The sequence below is a fragment of the Vulpes lagopus genome, chromosome 8 (genome assembly GCF_018345385.1).
Source record: "Vulpes lagopus strain Blue_001 chromosome 8, ASM1834538v1, whole genome shotgun sequence".
NCBI lineage: Eukaryota > Metazoa > Chordata > Mammalia > Carnivora > Canidae > Vulpes > Vulpes lagopus.
The window spans coordinates 39,626,614-39,652,646 of record NC_054831.1 but is presented as its reverse complement, the minus strand read 5'-3'; the positions used below and the strand labels follow the sequence as shown (position 1 = coordinate 39,652,646).

The 26,033-nt window shown below is 40.7% G+C and overlaps 2 protein-coding genes across 3 annotated transcripts in view; one reads left to right on the top strand and one right to left on the bottom strand.

Moving 5' to 3' along the window:
• The window catches only part of FLT3 (fms related receptor tyrosine kinase 3), a 120,940-nt gene that overhangs the window by 36,667 nt on the left and 58,240 nt on the right, over positions 1–26,033 (top strand). Inside the window, exon 1 of one of the 2 annotated variants that reach the window (XM_041768306.1) lies at positions 6,905–7,005. The exons of the other annotated variant lie outside the window; for it this stretch is intronic. Coding sequence (XP_041624240.1) covers positions 6,963–7,005 — 43 coding nt within the window. The 5' untranslated portion in view covers positions 6,905–6,962. Of the gene's footprint in view, positions 1–6,904; positions 7,006–26,033 lie in introns of those variants that run through there. 2 annotated transcript variants of the gene reach the window in all.
• Positions 13,520–23,932, bottom strand: LOC121496952 (60S ribosomal protein L31-like). Its single transcript, XM_041765907.1, has 3 exons — positions 23,891–23,932; positions 21,341–21,758; positions 13,520–13,632 (listed from the first exon to the last, which is right to left on the bottom strand). The coding sequence occupies exons 1-3, from the start codon at positions 23,930–23,932 to the stop codon at positions 13,520–13,522; spliced, it is 573 nt and encodes a 190-aa protein (XP_041621841.1).

Sequence of the window (26,033 nt, the reverse complement as noted above, 5' to 3'; positions counted from 1 at the left end):
AAACATTTATTGAGATATAAATCACATGACACCCAAGTCACTCATTCAAAATGTATAATTCAGTGGTTTCAGTGTATTCACAGAGTTGGGCAACAATCACCACAATGTATATGAAGAAAATTTTATGACCCCAAAAAGAAACCTCAGACCCATTAGCAGTCACTCCCCATTTGCACCCTCGTTTCCCCCAGCCTCGTGAAACCACTACTCTACTTTCTATCTCTACTGATTTGCCTATACTGGACAGTTCCTGTAAATGGAATTATATCATACGTAGTCTTTTCTGACTGACTTCTTTCACTTAGTATAATGCTGTTAAGGTACCATGTTGTACCATCTACCGTTCCTTTTCATGGCCAAATAATATTCCATTGAATGGATACACCACATTTTGTTTTACTATTCATCAGTTGATGGACATTTGGGTTGTTTTCACTTTCTGGCTACTATGAATAAAGTCACTAAGAACATTCATGTATGCATGTTTGTGTGGACATATGTTTTTTTTTTTAAGATTTTATTTATTTATTCATGAGAGACAGAGAGAGAGAGGCAGAGACATAGGCAAAGGAGCAGCAGGCTCCCTGTTGGGAGCCTGATGCGGGACTCAATCCCAGGACCCTGGGATCATGACCTGAGCCGAAGGCAGATGCTCAACCACTGAGCCACCCAGGCGTCCCTGGACATATGTTTTCATTTCTCTTGGGTATGTACCTAGGAGTGAAATTGCTGGGTCATAAGGTAACTATATGTTTAACCTTGTGAGAAACTGTCAGAATATTTCCCAGGGCAGCTGCACCATATGACATGCCTAACCGGGAGTGTAGGAGGATTCTGATTTCTCTAGATCTTCAGACACTTACTTGTCTTTTTGATTCTCACCTTTTTTTTTGATCCGTGCTTTCTGCTTTTCTCTGTAGATGGGGTATAGGCCCCAACTAAACTGCCCTTCTATGTTTTACCAGCCCTGTGGACTTTGCAGCCCTGTGGATAGGAAAAGCCAGTTCTCTTTCAGTGTCTAAAATTCCACTCCTACGCTTTGAGCCAATCTGCACTGGCCTGGCATACCTAGCTTCACCGTTCCTGAAGTCCCCTTCCTCAGCTCCCTAGGAGAGAGGGGGCTAGGATGCTGTCCTACCTTCCCCCACCAATGAATCTCCTTCCATCCCTTGCTCCCAAAGGCTGTGGTTCTTCAAAGTCCTTTCTCCTTTCCTGAATACCAAAGATAGCAGAGTCCCTTGTAATTTTCCTTGAAATGTAAATGGGCCCAAGTCCCCCTTCTCCCAGACCCACTCTTTTCTATTCCATTTGTCTGAAGTATGTTAAATAGCTGGATGTTGCTTTTCTTGATTTGCTAAAACTCTCCCCTTTCCCCTACATTTTCTTTTTAGTTCCATTATTTTATATGCTGCTGGTAATTGAATCCATGCTGTTCCCCTTGAGCCCAATATTGCTTAGCAGAGTATCAACTTCCAAGATTTTAGAATTCAACTTATATTATGAATTTTTGGCTTTGCTATACAGTGATCAGAGAATACAACTTTGCTTTTGAGGTTTATTTATGAGACCTGGTATATGATCAAGATTTTTATAATGCCAAAGAAGTCCAAAAAGGAGATATTTTCTCTGTTTGTAGGATGTAAATATCTTGTTAATTATATTGTTCGAGTCTTCTACGTCCTTAGTAGTTTCTGACACTTAGAGGTGGGCCACAGAGTCATTACAACAGATGCCACCATCTTCAGTTCTTATCTTCTTTTCATAACCCCCTTCCTTTGGCCTCTGGAATTACTCATCTCTCCCTGCTCCAGAGTTTATGCTCTTAATAGACGTCTTTAGAGTAGGAATAATGATACTTAACTATGGGATTGCTATTAGAATTAAATAAAATAACAGTTGTAAAGTGATTAGTACAGTGTTTGGCAATTATACAGAGACACGATAGTTAAAAGCAGAGCTATGGATTAAAGCCATTCCGAATTCCAGTAGCCTTATATTAGCTGACAGACCTTGGGTATGCCGCCTAACAGATCTGAGCCTTGGATTTCTTTTTTTGTTTGTTTTAAAGATTTTATTTTTAATTAATCTCCATACCCACTGTGGGGCTCAGACTCATCACCCTAGGATCAAGAGTCACATGCTCTACCAACTGAGCTAGTCAGATTTCTGAGCCTCAGATTTCTAATTGGAGAAACTGGTTCCATAGCACTCCTAAGGCCATAAGTCAGAGATAACCAGTTTGCATTTTGGTGTACCACCTTCCATGCATTTTGGTATATACATAATTTTTAAAACATAATACATGGTTTTTTTTTTTTTTCATAATACATGTTTTCATCTTGTTGCATCCTTTCCTTTTTTTAAGTCTTACTCAGGGATCCCTGGGTGGCGCAGTGGTTTAGCGCCTGCCTTTGGCCCAGGGCGCGATCCTGGAGACCCGGGATTGAGTCCCACGTCGGGCTCCTGGTGCATGGAGCCTGCTTCTCCCTCTGCCTGTGTCTCTGCCTCTCTCTCTCTCTCTCTCTCTCTGTGACTATCATACATAAATAAAAAAAAAAAATAAGTCTTACTCACTTATTTATTTATTTATTTATAGCATGAGCCAGTGGGGGCTACAGGGTGAGGCGTGGAGCAGATGGAGAGAGAGAAACTCAAGCAGGCTCCCTGCTAAGCCTGGAGCCCAATCCAGAGCTAGATCCCACAACCCTGAGATCACAACCCCAGACAAAACCAAGAGTCAGATAGATGCTCAACTGACTGAGCCACGCAGGTGCCCCAATTTTTTATCCTTTCTAATGGAACTCTTTAGAGGAATAATTTTTAATGCCTCTTGTTTTTGTGTTAAAATGAGTTAAATATAACTCAGTCTATTTCTTTGTAAAAACAAAATATTAAATCCCAATCTGTTTAATGTAATAATTGATAACTAAGCTGTGGAAGAATCATATGGATTAATTTCTAGGTACTGATTTTGAAACCTATGTATTATGGGTGGAATTTTCCCTCCCCTTCTTCCCTAAAAAGATACTTTGGATTCCTTAATCCCTGTACTTCAGATCACACCCTTATAGGAAGATAGGGTCAGTTACCCTATCTTCTGAGGTACTCATGTTACCCTATCTGAGGTACTCATGTTGCACTGTGGTCTTTCTGGTGGGCTTGAATCCAAAATGACTGGTGTCCTCATAAGAAGGGGTAATTTGAACACAGCGCAGACAGACACAAACAAACACACATAGGGAAATGCCATGTGAAGATGAAGAAAGAGACCGAGGTGATGGAGCAGAAGCCAAGGAATGTCAAAGATTGCCAGCAAACCAGGAGAAACTTGGAGTGAGGCATGGGACAGATTCTCCTACAGAGCTCTCAGAAGGAACCAACTCTTACCTAACATCAATATTGAATTTCTAGCTTCCAGAACCATGAGACAATAAATTTCTCTTATTGAAGCCACTCAGTTTGTGGTACCTTGTTACAGCAGCCTTAACCAACTAAGGCATTATCTGCTGCCAAGAATTCTAAGGAGATGATTATTTTGAACTCATCTTAGACATAAACAGAGAACTGTCAGTTATCACACAATCCTGCCATGGGAGTCTGTGGTTCACCTGTGTGCCACCAAGTTAGCATCTTGAAAACAGTTTCCAGGGTTGTGCTATAGTTCATCTCATTTAGGTGGGTAGTAAAATGATAATAAAGAGCAGCTGGTGATGTCTAAGGGAGGACAGTTATCTTTTACACTTTCCAGATGACTTAACTACCCCATTATTTCTAAATCTGCCCCCCCCCAATCTTTTTATTACAGAAAATTTCTAAGAAAAATAGAATGAGGCAGCCAGGACGCCTGGGTGGCTCAGTGGTTGAGCATCTGCCTTCGGCTCAGGATGTGATCCTGGGGTCCTGGGATTGGGTCCCATGTAGGGCTCCCTGCAGGGAGCCTGCTTCTCCCTCTGCTGATGTCTCTGCCTCTCTCTGTGTGTCTCTCATGAATAAATAAAATCTTTAAAAAACTAGAATGAGTATTAGTAATAGTAATAGTATTGCTGAGGTTCAATATTAGCTATATATAGTCAATTTTAATTTCCCCACTCAAACCCTCCCACATCAAATTATTTTGAAGAACATCTCAGACTTTATATCAGTTTCACTGAGATTGAATTGACATGACATATAGTTCACCTCTTTCATGTACAACTCAATGGTTTTTAGTATATTTACAGAATTGTACAACCATCAAGCACCACAATCTAATTTTAGGACATTTTCATCATCCTCAAAGAAACTCTGTACTCATTAGCTGTCCTTCTCTATTCTTCTCTTCAGCTCCCCATTTTATCTGTAAATATTTCCTGTGCATATCCAGAAAGGTGGGAACTATTTTTAAAATACATAACAATATTATCACATGTAAGCTTTTTTAAACAATAATTATTCAATATCAAAGAAAATTTTGGTCACATTTTCTTGACTATTCTATATTTTCAGTTTGCTTGAATTAGGATCCAAATAAAGTCCTTACATTACACATTGCAATTGCTTGATATATCTGTTAGTTTTCTTTTCATCTATAGGTTCTGTCTCCAATTTTATTTTTCTTTACACAATTTTTTTTGAAGAAAATAATTTATCTGTTCTATAAAGTTTGCTAGGGTCTGGGATTTTCTGATTGTATCTTAGTGCCCTTTTTTGCCATGTTCCACCATCCCACATATTTCCTATCTTTGGTGACCACTAGTTCTCTGTACTTAAGAGTCTTTTTTGTTTGTTTGTTTCTTTGTTTGCTTATTTTGTTTCTTAAATTCCACATATGAGTGAAATCATATGGCATTTTTCTTTCTCTACCTATTTCACTCATTTTTAGCTAATATCCTCCCCTCTTACCACTTCTCACAGAGATTTCTGCCTTGTGCCCAAGATTCTTTGAAGAAGCATCATATCTTCACAATTTTGTGTTCTTGAACCCAACTCCACCCAAGATGATATTCTGCAAACGTGTAATCATCAGTTTCTTTTAAAGCTTGCGGTAATCAAGCTATAAATAAAAGCTAAGGCATTCGATCTTGGCAGTTAAAAGGCTTACTAGCCCATTTCCCCCCCTAATTTTACTAGCCTGCTTCATTGCCTTTATCTTTTCATATCTCATACCTTTCATGCCTCTTCTTCTAATTTTGTGTTGGACCCAAAGTAGAAACTTAACATTAAAAAAAAAATCTTTAATTGTGACAAAATGCACAGAGATGATATTGGCCATCTTAACCATTTTTAAGTGTACAGTCCAGTAGCATTAAATACATGCACGTGGTTGTGCAACCAATCTCCAAAAGCCTTTCATCTTACAAAACTGAAACTCTGTACCCATTAAACACCAACTCTCCATCCTTGCCCCCTCCCCATGGCAATCACCATTCTATTTCCTGTCTCTATGAATTTGACTATTCTAGGTACCTCAGGTAGCTAGAACCATGCAGTCTTTGGCTTTTTGTGACTGGCTTATTTCACTTAGCATGCCCTCAAGGTTCATCCATGTTGTAGCATGTGTTAGAATTTCCTTATTTTTTTTTAAGTCTGAATAATAGTTCATTTTATGTATATACCACATTTTGTTTGTCCATTCATCTACCGATGGGTATCCGGGTCGCTTCCACCTTTTGGCTATTGTGAATAACACTGCTATAGTGTACAAATATCCCTCCATGACCCTCTTTCAATTCTTTTGAATATATACCCAGAAGTGGAACTGCTGGATCATATGGTAATTCTATTTTTAATTTTTTCAGACACTGCCATACTGTTTTCCACAGTGGCTGCACCATGGTAGAGGCTTTTGTTTCTGTCCTACCCTATGGGGTACAAATTATTGTGCTATAGACTACAGCTAAGAAAAAGGATTGTATGACCGAAAATGTACACTGCACTGCCAATTATCATGTTTTATCAGAAAATTATTTACATAATTAAAAGCACAGAATTCCTAGAATTGGAATTCGCCTTGCAAACCATTTGGTTCCCTCCGCTCATCTACAGGTGAGTAAACGGGGACTGTGAGAGGGCCAGCGGCTTGTGAAGGTCAAAGAGCCAGTCAAGGGTAGACTCAGAGCTGGCATCCAGGGCTTTCCAAGCTTCGACTTACTGCAAAGACAATAATTTTCAACCTGAGATCTATATGCGATGAAGAACAGGAATTATGGAACGGATGACTCCAAACGTCCTCTGGGATGCAGTCTCTGTGTGTTCTGCTTTTGTTTCTCCGGCTGGTTTCTCGCCTCCCTAACTGCCCTGGCTGACATGGAAACCCAGCCGGCTTCCCTCGTTGCCGCTACGGGCTGACTGGGTCCTGGGCATCCTTGGCCATGGAGGGGAAGACAAAGAAAGCCGGTCGGCAAGGGGGACCCACCGAGCTCGGAACGCGCCCCTCGGCTCTTCCGCGCGCTCCCCGGGGCTGCCCGCGTGCGCCGCGGATTTAGCTGCCGTCCCCGGGCCTCGGGGACCCCCGCGCGCGGGGAGCGCGGCTTCTGGCCCTCGGCTGTCCCCGGGCTCTGGCATCCAAACGCGAGGGTTCAGGGGCTCCCGGGGGCAGGGCTGCTCTCGCTGCGCCTCCTCTCCAGCCGGAGCGGCCGAGCCCGAGCCACCTCCCCGGCCGAACGGCGCCCCATCTGCGCCGTCACAGGCGGGGAGCCCCGGGCGCCGCGGGGCGCGGGCTGCGGACCACGACGGGCACGTGGGCTCGGCCGCAGCGCTGCGCCAGGCACCGGCTCCCCGGCTCGGCCCAGCCTCTCGGCTCCCGCCTCGGCCCCAGCCGTGGGGAGAGGGATCCTCCCCCCTTCCACTTTGCACCAGTCCGAGGGAATTTGCGGTCGGTGACGCGCATCCTTAAGCGAGCCACCTGCAGCGCGGGGCGCGCCGCTCTGGGCGGCATCTCAGGGCTGGGCCGGCGCGGCCTGGGACCCCGGGCTCCGGAGGCCATGCCGGCGTGGGCGCGCCGCGGCGGCCGGCTGCCGCTGCTCGGTAAGGCCCCGCACGCCCGCTCGCAGCCCCCGCGGGCCCCGGCGCGGCCCTCGCCCCCACCCCGCGCGCCGCCCCGGGGCGCGCGCCTCCCGGTCCCCGCCGCCTCGCTCCTCCCCGCGCCGGCTCTCCCCGCGGCCGCGCCCCTCCCCTCTTGCGCGCCCTCCTGGCTCGCCCGCTGCGGACTTGCCCGCGGCCCTCGCCCGCCCACCCCACGGCGTCCTCGCTCTTTCTGAGCGGCCGCTCTGGCCGGGCCCGCGTCCCGAACGGCGGCCCGGACTCCGCGGGTGGGCTCCCGACGCGCCGGCCGGGGCGGGGGCGGGGGCGGGGCGGGGGCCGCGGCCCGGGCCGGGGCCGGGGCGGGGGCCGGGGCCGCAGCCGGGGCCGCGCCCCCCGCCTTGCCCCCCGCCTTGCCCCCGCCTTGGCCCCGCCTTGCCCCCCGCGCCCGCGCCGCCGCCCGCTCGGGCCCCGCGCTGGGTGCTGGGCGGTCCGCCCGAGGCCGCGGCCCCGAGGGGGCCCCAGGGGACTCCGGACCGCTGCGGGACCGGCCCCGGAGACCCGAGACTCCCGGGTGGCGTCTTGGACCCTTCTTTTGAGGTTCTGATCTATGGAAGGAACTTTAAGGGGCAGACGCGCCCGCGTTTTCCCCCAGAGCTAGTCACCCCAAATAACGACCCCCCGCCCCCGCCGAATTTCGGGGGGATCATGGATAGCTACTTTGGAAATGTTATGCAAACAGGATTTACATACGGAAATACTAGCTGCCCCCTCTTCCTATACTCGGTTTCTATCCTGGCATTAAACCCCAAGGCGGTTTTCAAGGACTCAGCTGACTGTTCCCAAATAATCTACTGGATGGCACAGTTGGCAATGAGGGGGAAAAATCCCCTTTAGATCCAGCTCATCGATTTGGAAAGATAAGAGGGTTGATTCGTTTTTAGGGTGAAGGAGACGTTTGTGGGAGCCGGAGGAGCCTGGGAGCCTTGGGTCCCTGTCTAGTCCTGCAGCCTTGGGACCCGCACTCACTGCCCCCGCCCCGGCGTCCTCCGGGGTCTCGGTCCAGGGAGGGGGTGCCCTGCTGTATCTCCGCCAGCTCCAAAATTCCAGCATTCTAACTTGAAGTCTCTGTGGTACATGGAGAAACTCTTCATTATAGACGTGCAGGAATTATTTCCAATAGCTTCTGTTAAAAATGGTTCAGAATTACAGAGTAGGAAATGAAACATAAGGGGGGAAAGAGTGGGAAAACAGACATTTTGCGTTTCTTAAACATTTATCTTTGCTAATTGGTAAATATGTACATTTGAAATATATCGTACAATATGTTTTTCAGTCTATTAATACAAAAAGCTGGCTCTCTGTTAGGTATGACATTAAGTAGTAAGTGAATTTTTCAATAGCATACAGAGGCTTACAAAGATTTGTGCTTGCAACTATATTTAACCTGCACTGAATTCCTTTATATTTAGGAACAATCTCAGAAATCTCTACATCTCTTTCCAGATTTTTCTAAATGAGGTATAATTTGCATACAGCAAATATGCACCCATCTTAACAGTACAATTCCATTAGTTTTTATAAGTGTATGCACACACCTAACCTTGGAAAGAGCAGTTCTAACCCCCACGTACTCCCAGGCAATATCCCCCAAAGGTAGCCACCATTTAGACTTTTAATACCATCCCTTTGCCTGTTTTTGAACTTCATGTAAACCAAGTCATCCCATATACTCTTTCATGTCCAGCTTCTTTTACTCAACATTATGATTAAGAGTTTCAGCCTTGTTCTCAGTAGCAATTTTTTTTTTTGAATTTGCTGAGTGCTATTCCTAAATATGAATATACTATACAATTTGTTTATCCATTCTGTTGTTGAAGAACATTTAGGTTTTTTCCAATTTTGTATAATTAGGAATGACACTGCTGTGAACAGTATTTTACAAGTTTCTGGTGGACATAAACACTCATCTCTCTTAGGATTATTCCCACCAGTTGAATTCCCAGATCATAAGGAAAGGCGTATTAAGTCAGTTTTGGTAGATACTGTCAGTTTTCCAAAGCAGCCCTATGGATTTACATTCCCTCTGGCAACTTATGGGAGTTCCAGTTCCTCACATCTTTGCCAATAGCTGATATTATAGATTTTCTTGAACAAAGGAGCAGAAAGTGAGAAACCTAAAATGAGGACTTCAAAATATTTAAAAGCTTTCAGTTCCTTAAATTGTAAGATATGATCCCCCCATTTCCCTTACATTGTAAGTTCTAGCTCTTGTGAATGATAGTGAAGCTTTCTAAGTAGGATTTAAAGAATGGAAATGTGTTCTTGATCTTAACTGCATTATGTGCTAATAAAGGAGAAGGGGAGATTTCAATATTTAAATAAGCATGATGCTATCTCCTTTTTCATGTCAGAAAATTCATAGTCAGAACCTTGAATGATACATTTTATTGTCATCCTTCGGCCTCCTTGGCTTTTCTTGCTTTATTTGCCTTCTTGTGAACTGCTAGCCTGGGGGGGGGGGGGGGGGGCGGGGAGGGAGATTCAAGAGGAGGTGGAGGGAAGGGATGCTAGGCAACCATACTTTTGGATTAGATGGGACACCAGCCCTGGTGGCCTGATGTCCAGTTCCACCTTTGATCTAAAAGTTTAGTTCTAATTGTTGCTGTCATAGAAGTTTAGACTGGCTGTTCATTTCTTCTTAGGTACTTCACATCAACCCATAGTCGATTATCCCTGAGGTTGAGTTGTGAGCTCTTTGCCTTCCATTAAAGAGCGGCTCTACTTTTTATAACTAAAAAGGCACTTTCGGGAACTCTTAGTTATTAATCAAGATTTTGTCACTGTTTTTGAATTTTCTGGTTGTGTAACTGCAAAACAATCAGATATTAAATGTGGTTGGGGCTCCTGGGTGGCTCAGTGGTTGAGCGTCTGCCTTTGGCTCAGGGCGTGATCCCAGAGTCCCAGGATCAAGTCCCGCATCGGGCTCCTTGCATGGAGCCTGCTTCTCCTTCCTCTACCTATGTCTCTGCCTCTCTTTGTCTATGTCATAAATAAATAAATAAATAAATAAATAAATAAATAAATAAATAAATATTTAAAGGATATTAAATGTAGAGGAGGAAGACTTGATTTATGTTCCAGAGAGGATTTCAGATAAGAAAAGTTGAAGAGATAGGGCAGCCCCGGTTGGCTTAGCGGTTTGGTGCAGCCTTCGGCCTGGGGCGTGATCCTGGAGACCGGGGATGGAGTCCCACATCGGGGTCCCTTTATGGAGCTGCTTCTCCCTCTGTCTCTCTCTCTCTCTTTCTCTCTCTCTCTCTCTCTCTCTCTGTGTGTGTCTCTAATAAATAAATAAAATCTTAAAAAAAAAGTTGAAGAGGAAGCATGCATGAGAAAGAGAAACGTTTGTTACCTGATAAAATTTTATTGAACCTATATTTCTGTGCTGGGGAGGAGGGGTACAAGGATGAAAGAGACTGAGGATGAGTGAATTTAGATATAATAGCTAATTCTGTTCTCTTTAAGAAACACATGGTGGATGCCTCTCCCCAAGAAATGTACAAAGCTGACTTTCAGTTAGTAAAACTTTCCAACACAGTTGCTACAGACACTAAGTATCTATAGTTGAAAAATAGTATGATTCAATGAAGGAAGCTTCAACCAGGTCACAATGGGAATCCTAGGGTTTTTTATCCCCTAAAACTACTTTAACGTATATAGACTGTACTTAATGGTTGTGGGAAAGAAGCCGTCCTTCCATTGAGACTAAAACAAATGGACTGGCCATCTCTTAGGTCTTGGGAAGAAGACATTTTCTAAATGGTTCTTTGAAGAAAGCTTATCGACCTCTCTTTAGTCCCAGAGAGCATCTCTGCTCCCTTGCAAAGCCCACAGAAAGGATCAGTGCCAGCACTTTCTCCACAGTTCTTTTAGTTCCTATCATCTTGTCACTCTTCAGTGAAACTCAACGAGCAGTGTGACAACAGTCCTTAACATTCAACGTTCAAGATTACAAGCGTGCAGACTCCCCAGACACCTACCAGCTATTGACTTCATCTTTGGGGAAAGATTTTGATTTGACAAAAAGCAAATAATCTCAAAAGTATTGTATTGTTTCATTTTTCTCAGCGGTGAAAGGAACCTTTCGGAGAACAGGAGTAAGAATTTGGAGAGGGGAGATATGAGGGATTGAAAATTAGCTTAGCTTACTTTGTAATTTGCTTAGCTTGGTCTTGTCCCCATGCTCTATCCTTCATTCACTCCAAAATAACAGATTCTTGTGAATTTCACTGTAGCTGGCTTGTCCCAGTAGAGCTTTTTGGTTTTCTTCAGATGGAGATAGAGATGATATCGTGACCTTAAGATTTTTTCCATGACTTCCAAAAGAGCCTTAGCCAGTTTGTAGTTAGGTAGCCATAGTCATGTGGCCGAAGGTTTTTCTGTCTTTGGGGGGGGGAGGGAGGAGGTAGTCTATGAACACTATATGAAGTGACTTTTTTTTTCAAGATTTTATTTATTTCTTCATAAGAGACACACAGAAAGAGGCAGAGAGGGATCCCTGGGTGGCGCAGCAGTTTGGCGCCTGCCTTTGGCCCAGGGCGCGATCCTGGAGACCCGGGATCGAATCCCACGTCGGGCTCCCGGTGCATGGAGCCTGCTTCTCCCTCTGCCTGTGTCTCTGCCTCTCTCTCTCTCTCACTGTGTGCCTATCATAAATAAATAAAATTTAAAAAAAATTTATAAAAAAAAAAAAAAGAAAAAGAAAGAGGCAGAGACATAGGCAGAGGGAGAAGCAGGCTCCCTGAGAGGAGACCGATGCGGAACTTGATCCCAGGACTCCATGATCACAACCTGAGCTAAAGGCAGATGCTCAACCACTGAGCCATCCAGGTGCCTCTATGAGGTGACTTAATTACTTTTGCTTGATACCGTCTATGGCTCTACCATCAATGGCCCTCAAGTGATAAAAGCTTTTGTAGAACTCACTGATAGCCGTTAATTTGAATCATGCTGTCCTATTCTATGGGTACCAATACGTGTGGAGGAAATTTAAAAATAATATAAAGTATACACACTGTTCTTTTGTGGCTAGAGGAATTGCATAAGATCCTAAAAGAGGAACTATTGTTATTTTTTAGGTTTAAACAGTAAAATTTTTTTTCACTGCTGTCATTATAAGTCACATGGTAGCCAAGAGTCCTCCAAAAAATTATTTACAGTCTACACTAAAACAGGATATTGTCATTATTTATATAAACCGTTATGTTTTGATTAGAAGATACCCAGTGAATTCTGTCTTCAGATGCTTAGCTACTTGAGTTAGGATTTTCCTAATGTTAGGGATTCTGTTCTTGGAGTCAATGAAGATAGATATATTAGGACTAACAAGACAGTTAGGAAACATGTGTTCTTTCCTCTGGCAGGGAATTTCTCTGCACTTAAGTTCCTCATTTGTAAAAAGGAGATAAGCAGTATCTTACTCCTTCATCAGATAATTCCTGTAAAGTACAGCTGCATTCCTTTTTAGGCAGGTGCTTTGCAGAAAATGAGGTATATAAAGTCTGCAGAAATCATTAGGATTTAGAGTCACAGGATTTTCCTCCTTTCCTTCTTAGACACTTTTGAACACTGCCTATATCTAGGACTTCTGTAAGTCCCCCATAGTACTGGTTCCTGCCCTCAAAGAACTCACAGTCTAATGTTGGGTGTGTTGGCAGGAAAAGATCGAGCATATAAAGGAGAAATTTGGAAATATGCACAGAGACTGAACCTATAACCCAGACTGAGAAAGTAAAGCAGGGTTTCCAAATGGAAGTCATGCTAGAGCCAGGACTAGAAAGATAAGGAACAGTTGACAGGGAAAAGGGAGGATAAGGACATTCCAGGCAAATAGGACAGCAAAGAAGAGGTATAGAGGTAAGAAACATGCAGTAGATGGAAAAGTATAGCTCCATTCTGGGTTGCTGAGACACAATGTACAAGGCTTCCAGGAGAGAGTAACTATCTTTTTGAAAAGTCGCAATTCAGAAAACTGTCTGAAGATTCTTCTGTGGCTAGCTTTCAAAAAAAGATTCAGGGTTGCCAGAGGTTCAGTGTGTAATGTGTAAGGAGTGTTTTGGTGATATGATGAGGGGCTTGAACTTTATCATGTAGACCAAGAGTCTCTGGATGGAATTCAGTTATCCATTGTACTCCTCAGGATATGTGTGTATGTGTGTGTGTTTTAGATAGAGGGTTAATTGCATTCATCAGATATTCAGAGATCTGTGACTTAAGAAAGAGTAAACATCATTGCTGTAGGTTGTTAAGGGGTTTTAAAGCAGAGTGACATGCCATGAAGCATATTTTAGGAAGACATCTGTGTATAGAGGATGGATGTCAGGCTGACAGGTCTGCATTCAGGGAGGCCAGCTAGGAAGTTGGGGGCAGTCGGCCAGGCCAGAGACAACTAGAGCTTGAATTAGGCAACTGTAATAGAGATGTAGAGCTGCACACAGATTTGGGAATTACCAAAAGGTTAAAATGTCAAGGCTTGGCAACTGCCTGGCTGATGGGAAGTGAAGGCAGGGGAGGAGTCAAAGATGGCTTCTGGGTTCCTGGCTTCAGTGACAGTGGCCTTGTTGCCACAAACTGAGAGGGAAGAGAAAAGAGGGAGTAAGTTTAGGAAGGCAAATGGGGAGTTCAATCTGAGTTTAGGGTTCCTAAGGCTGCCCAGATGTGTAGCTGTACACACTGGAGGGACAAATTGGAAACTTGGGAGCAAACAGATGGTAAATCATGAGAATTGGGCACCTGGTGGCTCAGTGGTTGAGTGTCTGCCTTTGGCTCAGGTTGTGATCCAGGGTCTGGGATTGAGTCCCACATCCGGTTCCCCCACGGGGAGAGTCCCTCTGCCTATGCCTCTCTCTTTGTCTGTGTCTCTCATAAATTAAAAAAAAAAAAAATCATGAGAATTTACAGACAAAGACTGTAGAATGAGTAGAAGAGATGAGACCTCAAAGCTACCCACTTCTAAGGAAAACACTCCTGTATGTCTCCTCCTCTCCAGTAACAGCACTCAACATTTCTGGCCACCAAAAGTATGTGCGTGTGCGTGTGTGTGTGTGTGTGTGTGTGTGTGTGTTGCAGGGGGTGTTCCTCTCACCAAGTAATTCTCAGACACCAGTTGATGTTCTATGATTTCACTCCAATTCTGACACTATCTACCTGGAGACAGCATCAGACCCCACAGGTGAGGGGTTCAGATCCTTCCTCTTGCCACTTCAGACGTCAATCCCAATCCCAAGTCTGGGCTGTCACCTGGACTTCTGACCACAGGCTAGAAATCAGAAGTTTCATGACACCCCAACCCCCACACACACCCATACTCCCCGCCGCCTGGTTTGGTTAATTTGCAGCAGCAACTCACAGAACTCAGGAAAACATTTTACTTCCTAGATCACCAGGTTGTTATAAAAGGATCTAACTCAGGAGCAGTGAGATGGAAGAGATGCACAGAGCAAGGTGTGTGAGGAAGGGGGTGGGGCTTCCACACCCTCTCCAGGCATCTCCATGCGCTCTCCAACCTGGAAGCTCATCAAACCTCCTGGTCCAAGAATATTTATGGAGTTTAACCAGCAGCTTCCCTTCTTCCCAGAGGCCAATGGGTGGGGCTGAAAGCTCCCTCCCTCTGATTACTTGGTCTTTCTGGTTATCAGCCCCATCCTGAGGCCATCCAGGGACCCCACCCTAAATCACTTTATTAGCATCAAGTGCAGTGTGCTCAAAAGAGACCCACCATGGATAACAAGATACTCCTATCACTCAGGAAATTCCAAGGATTTTAGGAGCTTTGTGTCAGGAACCAGAACTAACCAAATATATTTATTATACCACACCAGTCCGGTCTACTGCCCTCTTTTATCAAGTGAGGGAAATGGGGTCCAGAAAGGTTAAAGGACTTACTGAAATTAGAAGTCATCCAAGTGGGTGACTCTCAGAAGAGGCACTTGGAACTCAAGCCTCTTAAAGTCTTCTGTTCCTATAATTTTTCCTTTTCCAGAATGTCATGTAGCTGGAATTTTATAATATGTAGACTTTTGAGTCCGTTTCTTTCACACAGCATAATTATTTGAGATTTATCCATGTTGTTATATATGTCAGTACTCAAAAACCAAAATGGTCAAGTACCTTTGAAGATCTAGTTACCTTTTTTAAGTTCTTAATGAATTGGACAGTGCCCCATCTAGCAAATAGAGGGGGGCTCCAGCAGCTGTTCTAAACAGAAGGATTTCACAGACAGACATAGGGTGGGACAGTTAGCAAAAGAAAAGAAAGGATTGTTTCAGACAAAGTCACCTTCCCTTAGGGAGATACACAGGGTGTCTTGTTAGGTGGATTACTTGATCTTCTTTTGGGGATGGAGAGGGTTTTGTGACAGATTAACTCATTGGAGCTGACCAGAAAATTTTCTGAATGGGTAGTTAAGGCTACATTTCTAGGGAAGGTTGAAATTACAGTTAGGTTATGGATTAAACCCTCGTTTGGTGACTTAGCCTAGCATGAATAACTCTGTTTTGGGCCTGTGGGTTTTTTTCTTTTCTTTTCTTTTCTTTTCTTTTCTTTTCTTTTCTTTTCCATTTCTTTTCTTTTTCCTTTCCTTTCCTTTTCTTTTCTTTTCTTTTCTGTTCCTTTTCTTTTTTCTTTTCTTTTTTTGATTTATTTATTTATTCATGAGAGACACACAGAGAGAGGTAGAAGGAGAAGCAAGCTCCCCATAGGAAGCCTGATGTGGAACTCGATCCTGGATCCTGGGATCAGGCCCTGAGCCAAAGGTAGACTCAACCGCTGAGCCACCCAGGTGTCCCTGGTTTTCTTTTTAACAATACTTTTTTCCCTTCCTATTGCTGAGTAGTATGTCATTATTGTTCAGCATCATTGCCATCACTTGGTATAGCCAATTTTTTGTCTTTATTTTTTAACCTTTCTCATAGGAGTGTAGCAATATGTCTTGGTGGCTTTAATTTGCATTTCCCAAATGACTAATGATGTTGGTCATCTTTCTGCATGCTTAATTGTCATCCTATATAATGTTTGGTGAAGTGTTTCCTAGAATCTTTTGCCTTTTTTTTTTTTAAATCAAGTTTTGACAATATTTTTTCCAGTCCAGGGCTTCTCTTTTTATTTTTTTAAGAGAGCATATTTTAAGAAGCAGAAATTACTAATTTTGATGAAATCCATTAGTGGAAAAATTTGGCCCTATACACTGCTCTGGTTCTATGTAACTAACCAAGCTTAAAGGGAGACCTGAAAGGAACAAAGTGTTTACAATGAACCTAACTACATCCCATAAAAATATTCAAAAATATGTAACCAAATACAGGAACATCTGGAACCAGGTGAAATTCACAACGCCTGGCTTCCAGTTACAAATTAATAGACAAAGGACTAAAAATTCAACCTGTAGAGTAAAATCAGTCATCCAAAAAGGGACCCAGAAATGATGTAGAATATAAAATTCATAGAAAAGAACATTAAAATATTTGTTATATTATTTTCCACATAGTTCTGAAGCTAGAGGAAAGATTATATATGTGAAGCTGGGCATACTAAATATAAAAGAAAAAAATCACACAAACTGAACTTCTAGAGATGAAAATTGCAATTATACTGGAAGGGATTGACAGCAGATTGACTGCAGAAGAAAAGATTAGTGAACTTGAAGACAGCAATAGAAACAATCCAAAATAAACAGAGAGAAAAGACAATTAGTGAGAACTTCAGTTGGTCAAAAGTACATGTAAGTCTGCTATCAAAATGTATCCTTTTTTTCTGGATGCTTTTAAGAGTTTCTCTTTATCATTGGCTTAAAATAATTTGATTATAATGTATCTCTTGTAGTTTTCTTCCTGAGTATGTGTTTTGGTTTTCTTGGGCTTCTTAGATCTGTGGGTTTATCATTTACATCAGATTTGGACATTTTCCTCATTATTTCATCTGCTATTTTTCGGACCTTCTTTTCCCCATTCTTTACAATGACATGTATATTTGAGCTCCAAAAGTGAGTGTAATATAAGACTTTTTTATTGTCTAAACTCCTTTGAAAAATAACTGACTGTTTAGGGCAAAATAATAATAGTAACTTGTTGGATTTATAACATGTAGAAGTGCAATGTATGATAGCAATAATACAAAACCTGGGAGGTATGAAATTGAAACATACTATTATAAGATCCTTATATTATACATGAGGTGGTATAACAGCTCTTAAAAGACTGCATTAAGGTAAAAGTGTATACTACAAACCTTAAAGCAAGTGCTAAAATGACAAAGCAAAGCATTATGGCTAATAATCCAAGAAAGAAGCATAAAATACTTATTCCCAAGGAGGTAGGAAAAGAGGAAAAGGGGAAAAACAGACAGAACAAATAGAAAACAAAGAATAATATGATAATATGATAAATTTAAACCTAACCATATCAACAATTTTATTAAATTTAAATGATTTACATATCACAATTAAAAGGCTGAGGTTTTCCAATTTCGTTAAAAAAAATCAAAGGCAAGACCCAACTATATGGAACATAAATACAGTCAACCTTGGGTATGAAGACAGAGGTAGGTTAAAAGTAAAAGGATGTGGCAGAGAAAAATCCCATGCCAACACTAATCAAATGCTGGAGAGGCTAAATAACAGACAGAGTATATTTCAAAGCAAAGAATAGGGGCAGAAAGTCATGTCATAATGCTAAAAGGCTTGGATCATATAAGGGACATAAAAATCATAAACATTTATGCATCTAATAACAGAGTTTGAAAATACATGGGTCAAAATCTGATTGAACTGCCAAGAGAAATGGAGGATTCACAATTATATTCAAAGAGTTCAACACTACTTCAATAATTGATAGAAAAAAAGAAATCAGTACTTTATAGAAGACTTGAATAATATCAACCAACTTGAACTAATTTATGTTTATTGAATATTCCACTCAACAAGACCTGTATGTACATTTTGTTTCAAGTGCACATGATATACTTATCAAGCTAGGCCATATTCTGGACCATCAGACAAGGTTCAGTAAATTTTAAAAGATTCAAGACAGAGAAAATATATCTGACTACAGTGGTAATTAAATTAGAAATTAATAACAGAAAGATATATGGAAAATCCTCAAATATTTGGAAACCAAAGAACACATTTCTAAATAATCCATGGGTCAATGAAGTAGCCAGAAGATAAATGAGAATGTATATTGACTTGAGTAAAAGTGAAATACAATATATTGGAATTTGTGGGATGTTCCTAAGGCAGTACTTAAGAAGAAATTTATAGCATTAAATTATTAATTATTAAATGTTTAGTGGCCTTAAATTATACTGCTACAAATTCAAACTAATGAACATGAATTCAAGGATAAGCAAGAAGGAAAAATAACAAATTAAACCTCGTATAGACAAAAGAAAGGAAACAAGCATGATGAAAGTGAAAACCAATGAAATAGGTTAAAAAGGAGAAAATCAATGCAACCTAGAACAATAAAAGATCAGTAATATTGCTAGATTACTAGCCAAACTGACCAGGAAAAAAGAGAGAAGAAACAGATTTCCAACATCAGGAATAAGAGAGGCAACATCACTACAGAATCTATAGAAATGTTATTAACAGCTTTATGCCCATACTGGGATGCCTGGGTGGCTCAGTGGTTGAGTGTCTGCCTTCAGCTCATGGCGTGATCCTGGAGTACCGGGATCAAGTCCCACATTGGGCTTCCTCCATGGAGCCTGCTTCACCTCCCTCTGCCTGTGTCTCTGGCTCTCTCTCTCTCTCAATCTGTGTCTCTCATGAATAAAATAAAATCTTTAAAACAAAAAATTGCTTGGAGAATACATACTATGAAAGTTCATTCAAGGAAAATTGACAACCTAAACAATACCATATCTGTTAAAGAAATTGAATTTGTAGTTAAAAATATTCCCACAGTGAAAACTACTTGGGCAGATGGCTTTACTGGGGAATCCACCGAATCTTTAAAAAGAAAATGACACCAACTCTCTACAAATTTTTCCAGAAAATTTAAGAGAAGATAATGCTTCTCACCTCATTCTATGAGGCCAGCTCTACTCTGATACTAAAACCAAAGATATTAGAAGGAAAAAAACAAAAGTAAACCTAAAGACCAATAATTACCATGAACATAAATGCAAAAAATCTTAGCAATACTTTAACAAAGTTGAATTCAACAATATATATAAAAAAATAATACATCATCTAACTGATTTATTTCAGGAAGGCAAGGTTGGTTAACACTTGCAAAAAAAAAAAATAACACTTGCAAATGAACCATAGTTCACCATACACACAGAATAAAAAAGAAAAGCCACTAAAATTACAAAAGCACAAACAAACCTATATGATATCTCAACAAATACAAAAAAAATGCATTTGACCAAAAACATCCATTCCTAATAAAATTTCCTAGCAAACTGGGAATAGAAGTGATCCTCCTTCACTTAAGTAACAGCATCTATGAAAAACCGTTAGCAAACATCATATACTTTTAATATCAAATGGCTGAATAGTTTGTACTAAGATCAGAAATAAGGCAAGGGTATCCATTCTCACTACTTCTCTTCAATTTGTACTGGAAACTCTAGCCAGCATAATAAGGCAAGAAAAAGAAATTAAGGGCATCCAGATCAGAAAAGAAGAAGTAAAATTGTATTTATTTGCAAGCAACATGATCATGTATGTATAAAATCCTATGGAACTTACAAAGAAGTCATTACAACTAATAAATTCTGTTTGTAGGACAGAAGATCAGTGTAGAAATTCAATTATGGGGGATCCCTGGGTGGCTCAGAGGTTTAGTGCCTGCCTTCGGCCCTGGGCATGATCCTGGGGTCCCGGGATCGAGTCCCACATCGGGCTCCCTGCGTGGGGCCTGCTTCTCCCTCTGCCTATGTCTCTGCCTCTCTCTGTGTGTCTCTCATGAATAAATAAATAAAATATTTTTAAAAAAGAAATTCAATTATGTTTCTATAACTAACAATCAGAAATCGAAGTAAAAATATCCAGAAAGTTGAAATAGGGATAAAGAAAGGCAAGATCTGTGCATTGAAAACTAATTTGAAAACTAATTTCTCTTCTGCTAAAAGAAATTAAAGGAGACCTAAATAGAGATGTACCATATGTATGTATTGTAAGACTCGGTATTGTTAAAATGTCAGTTTTACTAAGGTGATCCAGTGATTCAATACAATTTCTATCAAAATCCTTGCAGACCTTTTTGTAGATTTTGACAGGCTGATTCTAAATTTAATATATGAGAATGAAAGAGATCTACAATATCCAAAACAACTTTGAAAAGAACAAACTTGGAAAACTTGTAATTCTTGATTTCAAGACTTATTATAAAGCAACAATAATCGAGACAATGTGGAAATGGCATCCAGATAGATAGATGAGATCAATGGGAAAGTATAAGGACTTTGGAAATTAAATATGCAATTTATTTTTGATGAAAGTGTAGAAGTAATTCAGTGGAGAAATCATACTCTTTCAATGAATGGTGCTGAAAAAATTGAATATTCACATGTAAATATAATTACATGAAAGTTTTGATCCATAGTCATATACCATTTAAAAAGTCTACTCAGAATGGATCATAGACTTAAATGTAAAACTAAAATGTACATTTAAAACCTGAAACTATAAAACTAAGAGAAAACCTTTAACCTTAGATGGAACAAAGATTTTTTCTAAAAGATTTTATTTGAGAGAGTGAGCAAGAGACAGCGAGTGAGAAAGAATGAGCAGGAGGAAGAGCAGAGGGAGAAGCAGATTCTCTGCTGAGCAGGGAGCCTGATGTGGGGCTGGATCCCAGGACTCTGAGATCATGACCTGAGCCCAAGGCAGACGCTGAACGACTGAGCCACCCAAGCGTTCCAGGAACAAAGATTTTTTTATTTTTATATTTTCTTTATTTATTCACGAGGGACACAGAGAGAGAGAGAGGCAGAGACACAGGGAGAGGGAGAAGCAGGCTCCCTGCGGGAAGCCCTATGTGGGACTCGATCTGCAGACTGGGATCACACCCTGAGCAGAAGGCAGACGCGCAACCACTGAGCCGATCAGGCATCCCAGAAACAAAGATTTTTTAGATACAAAACCAAAAGCATGATCTATATAAGAAAGAATAATAAATTGGACATCTTTAAGATTAAGAATTTCTAGTCTTCAGAAGACAAGCCAGAGATCAACAGAAAATATTTGTCAATTACATATTTGATAAGGACTTCTATCCTATATATATATATATATATTTTTTTTTTTTTGCAGTTTTATACCTTTATTTCTCATCCACATTAACAGTCTGTAGATTTTTGAAAGTGGTGACAGGTACGTAGGTAACCAGCGTGTAGAGCTTGTTTGGTGAATCTTCATCCTTGTTACGTTTTCTGGACAACCGCACACGGATACGGTATGGAACATTCCTTATTCCTTTGGCCCAGACAGCTTTGTTGAGCCTGGTGTCAATGCACACATCTGGAGTTCCCATCTCCTTCATGGCAAATTTCCGGATCTCTTTGAGTGCCTGAGGGGCACGCTTCTTGAAACCCACTCCATGGATACGTTTGTGAATGTTGATGGTGTATTCTCTGGTCACTACCTCGTTGATGGCAGAACAGCCCTTCTTCTTCTCGCCACCCTTCTTTGCGGGAGCCAATCTGCCGGCCGTAGTTGGAAAGGAAGTCCAAAATATATTTTTAAAAAACTCTCAAAACTTGAATATGGCCATATAAGAGGCTCCTGAACTCACTTTCTCCCATGTATACACCAAATCCACAGCTACACATGGAACAATTTTCCCTGAAATAAATCCAGAAACTAGCTGAATGATTCCTACACATCACACAAATGAGGAAAAAACTCACATAGAAAACTCTTTTCTATGTGAAAACTCACATAGAAAAGGCAGAGACACATGTCAATCTCACCAGAACCCAATTCTTGACATAACAATATACTGTCAAGCAGAAACTCACAACTCAGCTTCTCTCTGAGGAATGAGGGGTTTGGACCCAACATCCAGCATTCCTATCATTAATGCTTCCACTTGCGGGACAGACTGACAAAACACAAGGCTCTGAAAACCTGTGGGACTTGCATCTGTGAGACTGAGACTTGTCAGATTGTAGCAAGAAAAGAAACAGTTCTTTGGGAGGACCCCTGGGTCCGCCTAGGGCTCAATGCTATAGCAATAGACACAAAGGGGTGTCTCCCAGTCTTTCCCATAAAGAGACTTGTTTGCAGCCTGAGGGTCAGGCTCACAATCTAACATAAATCTAGGAACTGACTGTGATCCTGTCCAAGACTGGGGAGGCTGGCACCATTTCCACATTTTTCCTCTGTTAGTATCTCTCTGAAAGGAGCATGTGCACTTGTTTGTGGAAGCCTAGATTTTGTAGGTGCCACCCAGAGGACTCATCCCTTAATTGTCTGGCACTGGTGGTTAACAGGGCTTGCATTTATGGGTCCCCAAAGACTAGCAAACAAACAGTTCCTAAATGACTATACTCCAGGGCTCAGTGCAAAAGGATCAGATAGAAACTTCCAGCTCCTTGTCTTTTCCTGAAAGAAGTCTGTTTGCACACTTTAAAAACTACTATCTGAGATTCTGGCTTCCCATCATTTTTCATCTCAGTGCTGACTGAGATCCTCGATTCTCCCCTTTGAGACACTGACAAGTCTTGGCATACCTTCACTATTAGGCACCTGTAAGAACATAAAAAGTGGCTTGGACAATCAACAAAGGTTTGAGAGGCAATGAAGGCCTCAGCCTGGATGGAATGATAAGGTTCATCTTCTGCATGAGACCACCATTCTGTGAAGATTGGGAGAGATGACTGTTTTATCTAATGCACAGAAACCAAGACAGAGAGTAAAGGAAAATGAAAAGAAATATGTTCTAAACAAAAGAATAAAACTCCAGAAAAAAACCTTAGTGAAACAAAGATAAATGGTTTATCTATAAAGAGTTCAAAAGAATGGTCATAAAAACTCCACAGAAACACAAAAGATCATTAAACTACTATGGACACTTATATGCCAACAAATTGGACAATCCAGCAGAAATGGATAAACTTCTAAAAACATACAACCTACTAAAGACTGAATCATGAAGACACAGAAAATTTGAACAGTAAGGAGATTGAATCAGTACTGGAAACCCTACCAGCAAAGAAAATCCAGAACCAGATGGCTTCATTGGTGAATTCTGCCAAACATTTAAGAAAGAATGAATACCAATCTTTTTCAAATTCTTCCATAAAAACAACAGAAGAAAACACAAACTCATTTTATGAGACCAGCATAACTCTGATACCAAAACCAGGCAAAGACATTAGAAGAAATGAAAATTACAGTTCAATATCCCTGATGAAAATAGATGCAAAGATCTCAACAAAATATTGGCAATCCAAATTCAACAATACATCAAAAAGATCATGTGCCATACCCAGTAAGATTTATTCCAGGGATGCCAGGATTTTTTGACATCTGCAAATCAATCAGTGTAATACACTGCATTAACAAAATGAAGGATAAAAATCATATGATCATCACAATAGATACAGAAGAAGCTTTTTTAAAAATTCAGCATCCATTCATGATAAAAAGTTTCAACAAAGTGAGTATAGATGGGGAAGCCTGGGTGGCTCAGTGGTTGAGTGTCTGCCTTCAGCTCAGGGCATGATCCCAGGATCCAGGATTGAGTCCTACATCGGGCTCCCTGCAGGGGAGCCTGCTTCTCTCTCTCTGCCTGTGTCTCTGCCTCTCTCTGTGTTTCTCATGAATAAACAAATAAATCATTAAAAAAAAAGTGAGCATAGATGGAATATAACTCACCATAATAAAGGCCATATGTGACAAGCCCATAGCTAATATCATACTCCGTTATTAAAGCTAAAAGCTTTTCCTCTCTCATTGGGAAGAAGACATAGATGCCTAATCTTCCCACTTTTGTTCAACATAGTACTGAAATTTATTTTTTTTTAAAGATCGTATTTATTTATTCATGAGAGACACACACACACAGAGGCAGAGACATAGGCAGAGGGAGAAGCAGGCTCCCTGCTGGGAACCCTATGTGGGACTCCAACCCTATGTGGGACTCCAACCCAGAACTCCAGGATCATGCCCTAAGCCAAAGGCAGACCCTCAACTGCTGAGCAACACTGGCGCCCCAGTACAGAAATTTCTTGTCAGACAATTAGGCAAAAAAGGAAATAAAAGCCATCCAAATCAGAAAGAAAGAAGTAAAATTGATTCTGTTTGCAAGTGGCATGATATTATGTATATAAAATTCTAAAGAATCCATCCAAAAACTGTTAGAAGTAATTAACAAATGAGGTAAACTTGTAGGATACAAAAGAAATATATAAAAATCAGTTCTTATTGTATACACTCACAATAAACTATCAGGAAGAATATTAAGAAAGCAATTCCATTTACAATTGCATCACAAAGAATAAAATACCTAGAAATAAATATAACCAAGGAAGTTGAAAATCTGTACACTGAAAAGTATAGATACTGATCAAAGAAATTTTTTTAAATTTTTATTTATTTATTTATGATAGTCACATAGAGAGAGAGGCAGAGACACAGGCAGAGGGAGAAGCAGGCTCCATGCACCGGGAGCCTGACGTGGGATTCGATCCCGGGTCTCCAGGATCGCGCCCTGGGCCAAAGGCAGGCACCAAACCGCTGCGCCACCCAGGGATCCTTGATCAAAGAAATTGACTTAGACAAATAAATGGAAAGAATTGCCATGCGCATAGATTGGAAGAATAAATACTGTTAAAATTTCCATACTATTTCAAGCCATCTCCAGATTCAATGCAATCTCTATCAGAATTCCAATGGCATTTTTCACAAAAATAGAAAAAAAACTAAAATTTGTATGGAACCACAAAAGACTTCAAATAACTAAAGCAATCTTGAGAAGGAACAAAGTGAAAGGCATCACGCTTTTTGATTTCAAACACTATTACCAAGCTATAGTATTCAAAACAGGACAGTATTGGCATAAAAACAGACACATAGATCAACAGAACAGAATAGAGAGCCCAGAAATAAACTCATGCATATATGGTTAATTTATGACAAAGGAACCAAGTGTATACAATCAGAGAAAGATAATCTCTTCAATAAAAGATGTTGGGAAAACTGGATAGCCACATGTAAAACAATGAAACTGGACCACTATCTTATAGCATATGCAAAAATCTCAAAGTGAATTAAAGACCTGAACGTAACCCCTAAAATTATAAATCTCATAGAAGAAAGGGTAATCTTCTTGACATCAGTCTTAGCAAGATTAGGTTTTTGGATTTGACAACAAAAGTAAAAGGCAACAAAAGCAAGAATAAATGAATGGGATGACATCAAACTAAAAAGCTTTTTCATAGAAAAAGAAACCATTGACAATATGAAAAGGTAACTTATGGAATGTAAGAAAACATTTGCAAACTATGTATCTGATAAGGCATTAATATCCAAAATATGAAAAGAACTCATACAACTAAATAGCAACAAAAAGAAAAAGAAAGAAAGAAAGAAAGAAAGAAAGAAAGAAAGAAAGAAAGAAAGAGAAAGAAAGGAGAAGAAAAAGAAATCTGGTTGGAAAATGCACAGAAGAAATGAATAGACACTTTTCCCAAAAAGGACAGCATCACTAATCATTAGGGAAATGAAAATCGAAACTACAATGAAATATTATCTAACACCTGTTAGAATAGCTGTCATTAAAGAGACGGAAGATGACAAGTGTTGGTGAGGACAAGGACAAAAGAGGACCCTTGTGCACTTTTGGAGGGAATGCAGAGTGGTACGGCTACTATGGAAAACAGTATATACGTTACTTAATATAATTAATAATATAATTAATTATTAATATTATAATTATAATAATTATAATTATAATATAATTAATAATATAATTAATAATAGAACCACCGTATGATCCAACAATTCTACTTCAGGGTAT

What these genes read in the sequence shown, in the direction of transcription:
- LOC121496952 (XM_041765907.1), bottom strand. Translation starts at nt 23,932, where the DNA reads ATGATATTAGCTATGGGCTTGTCACATATGGCCTTTATTATG. An exon ending in CACATATGGCCTTTATTATG is followed by an intron (nt 21,759 to 23,890) that starts GTGAGTTATATT and finishes AAGTTTTGAGAG; the next exon opens with TTTTTTAAAAATATATTTTG. An exon ending in ACAGACTGTTAATGTGGATG is followed by an intron (nt 13,633 to 21,340) that starts AGAAATAAAGGT and finishes CTTCCCTCTCAG; the next exon opens with TTTGTGGCAACAAGGCCACT.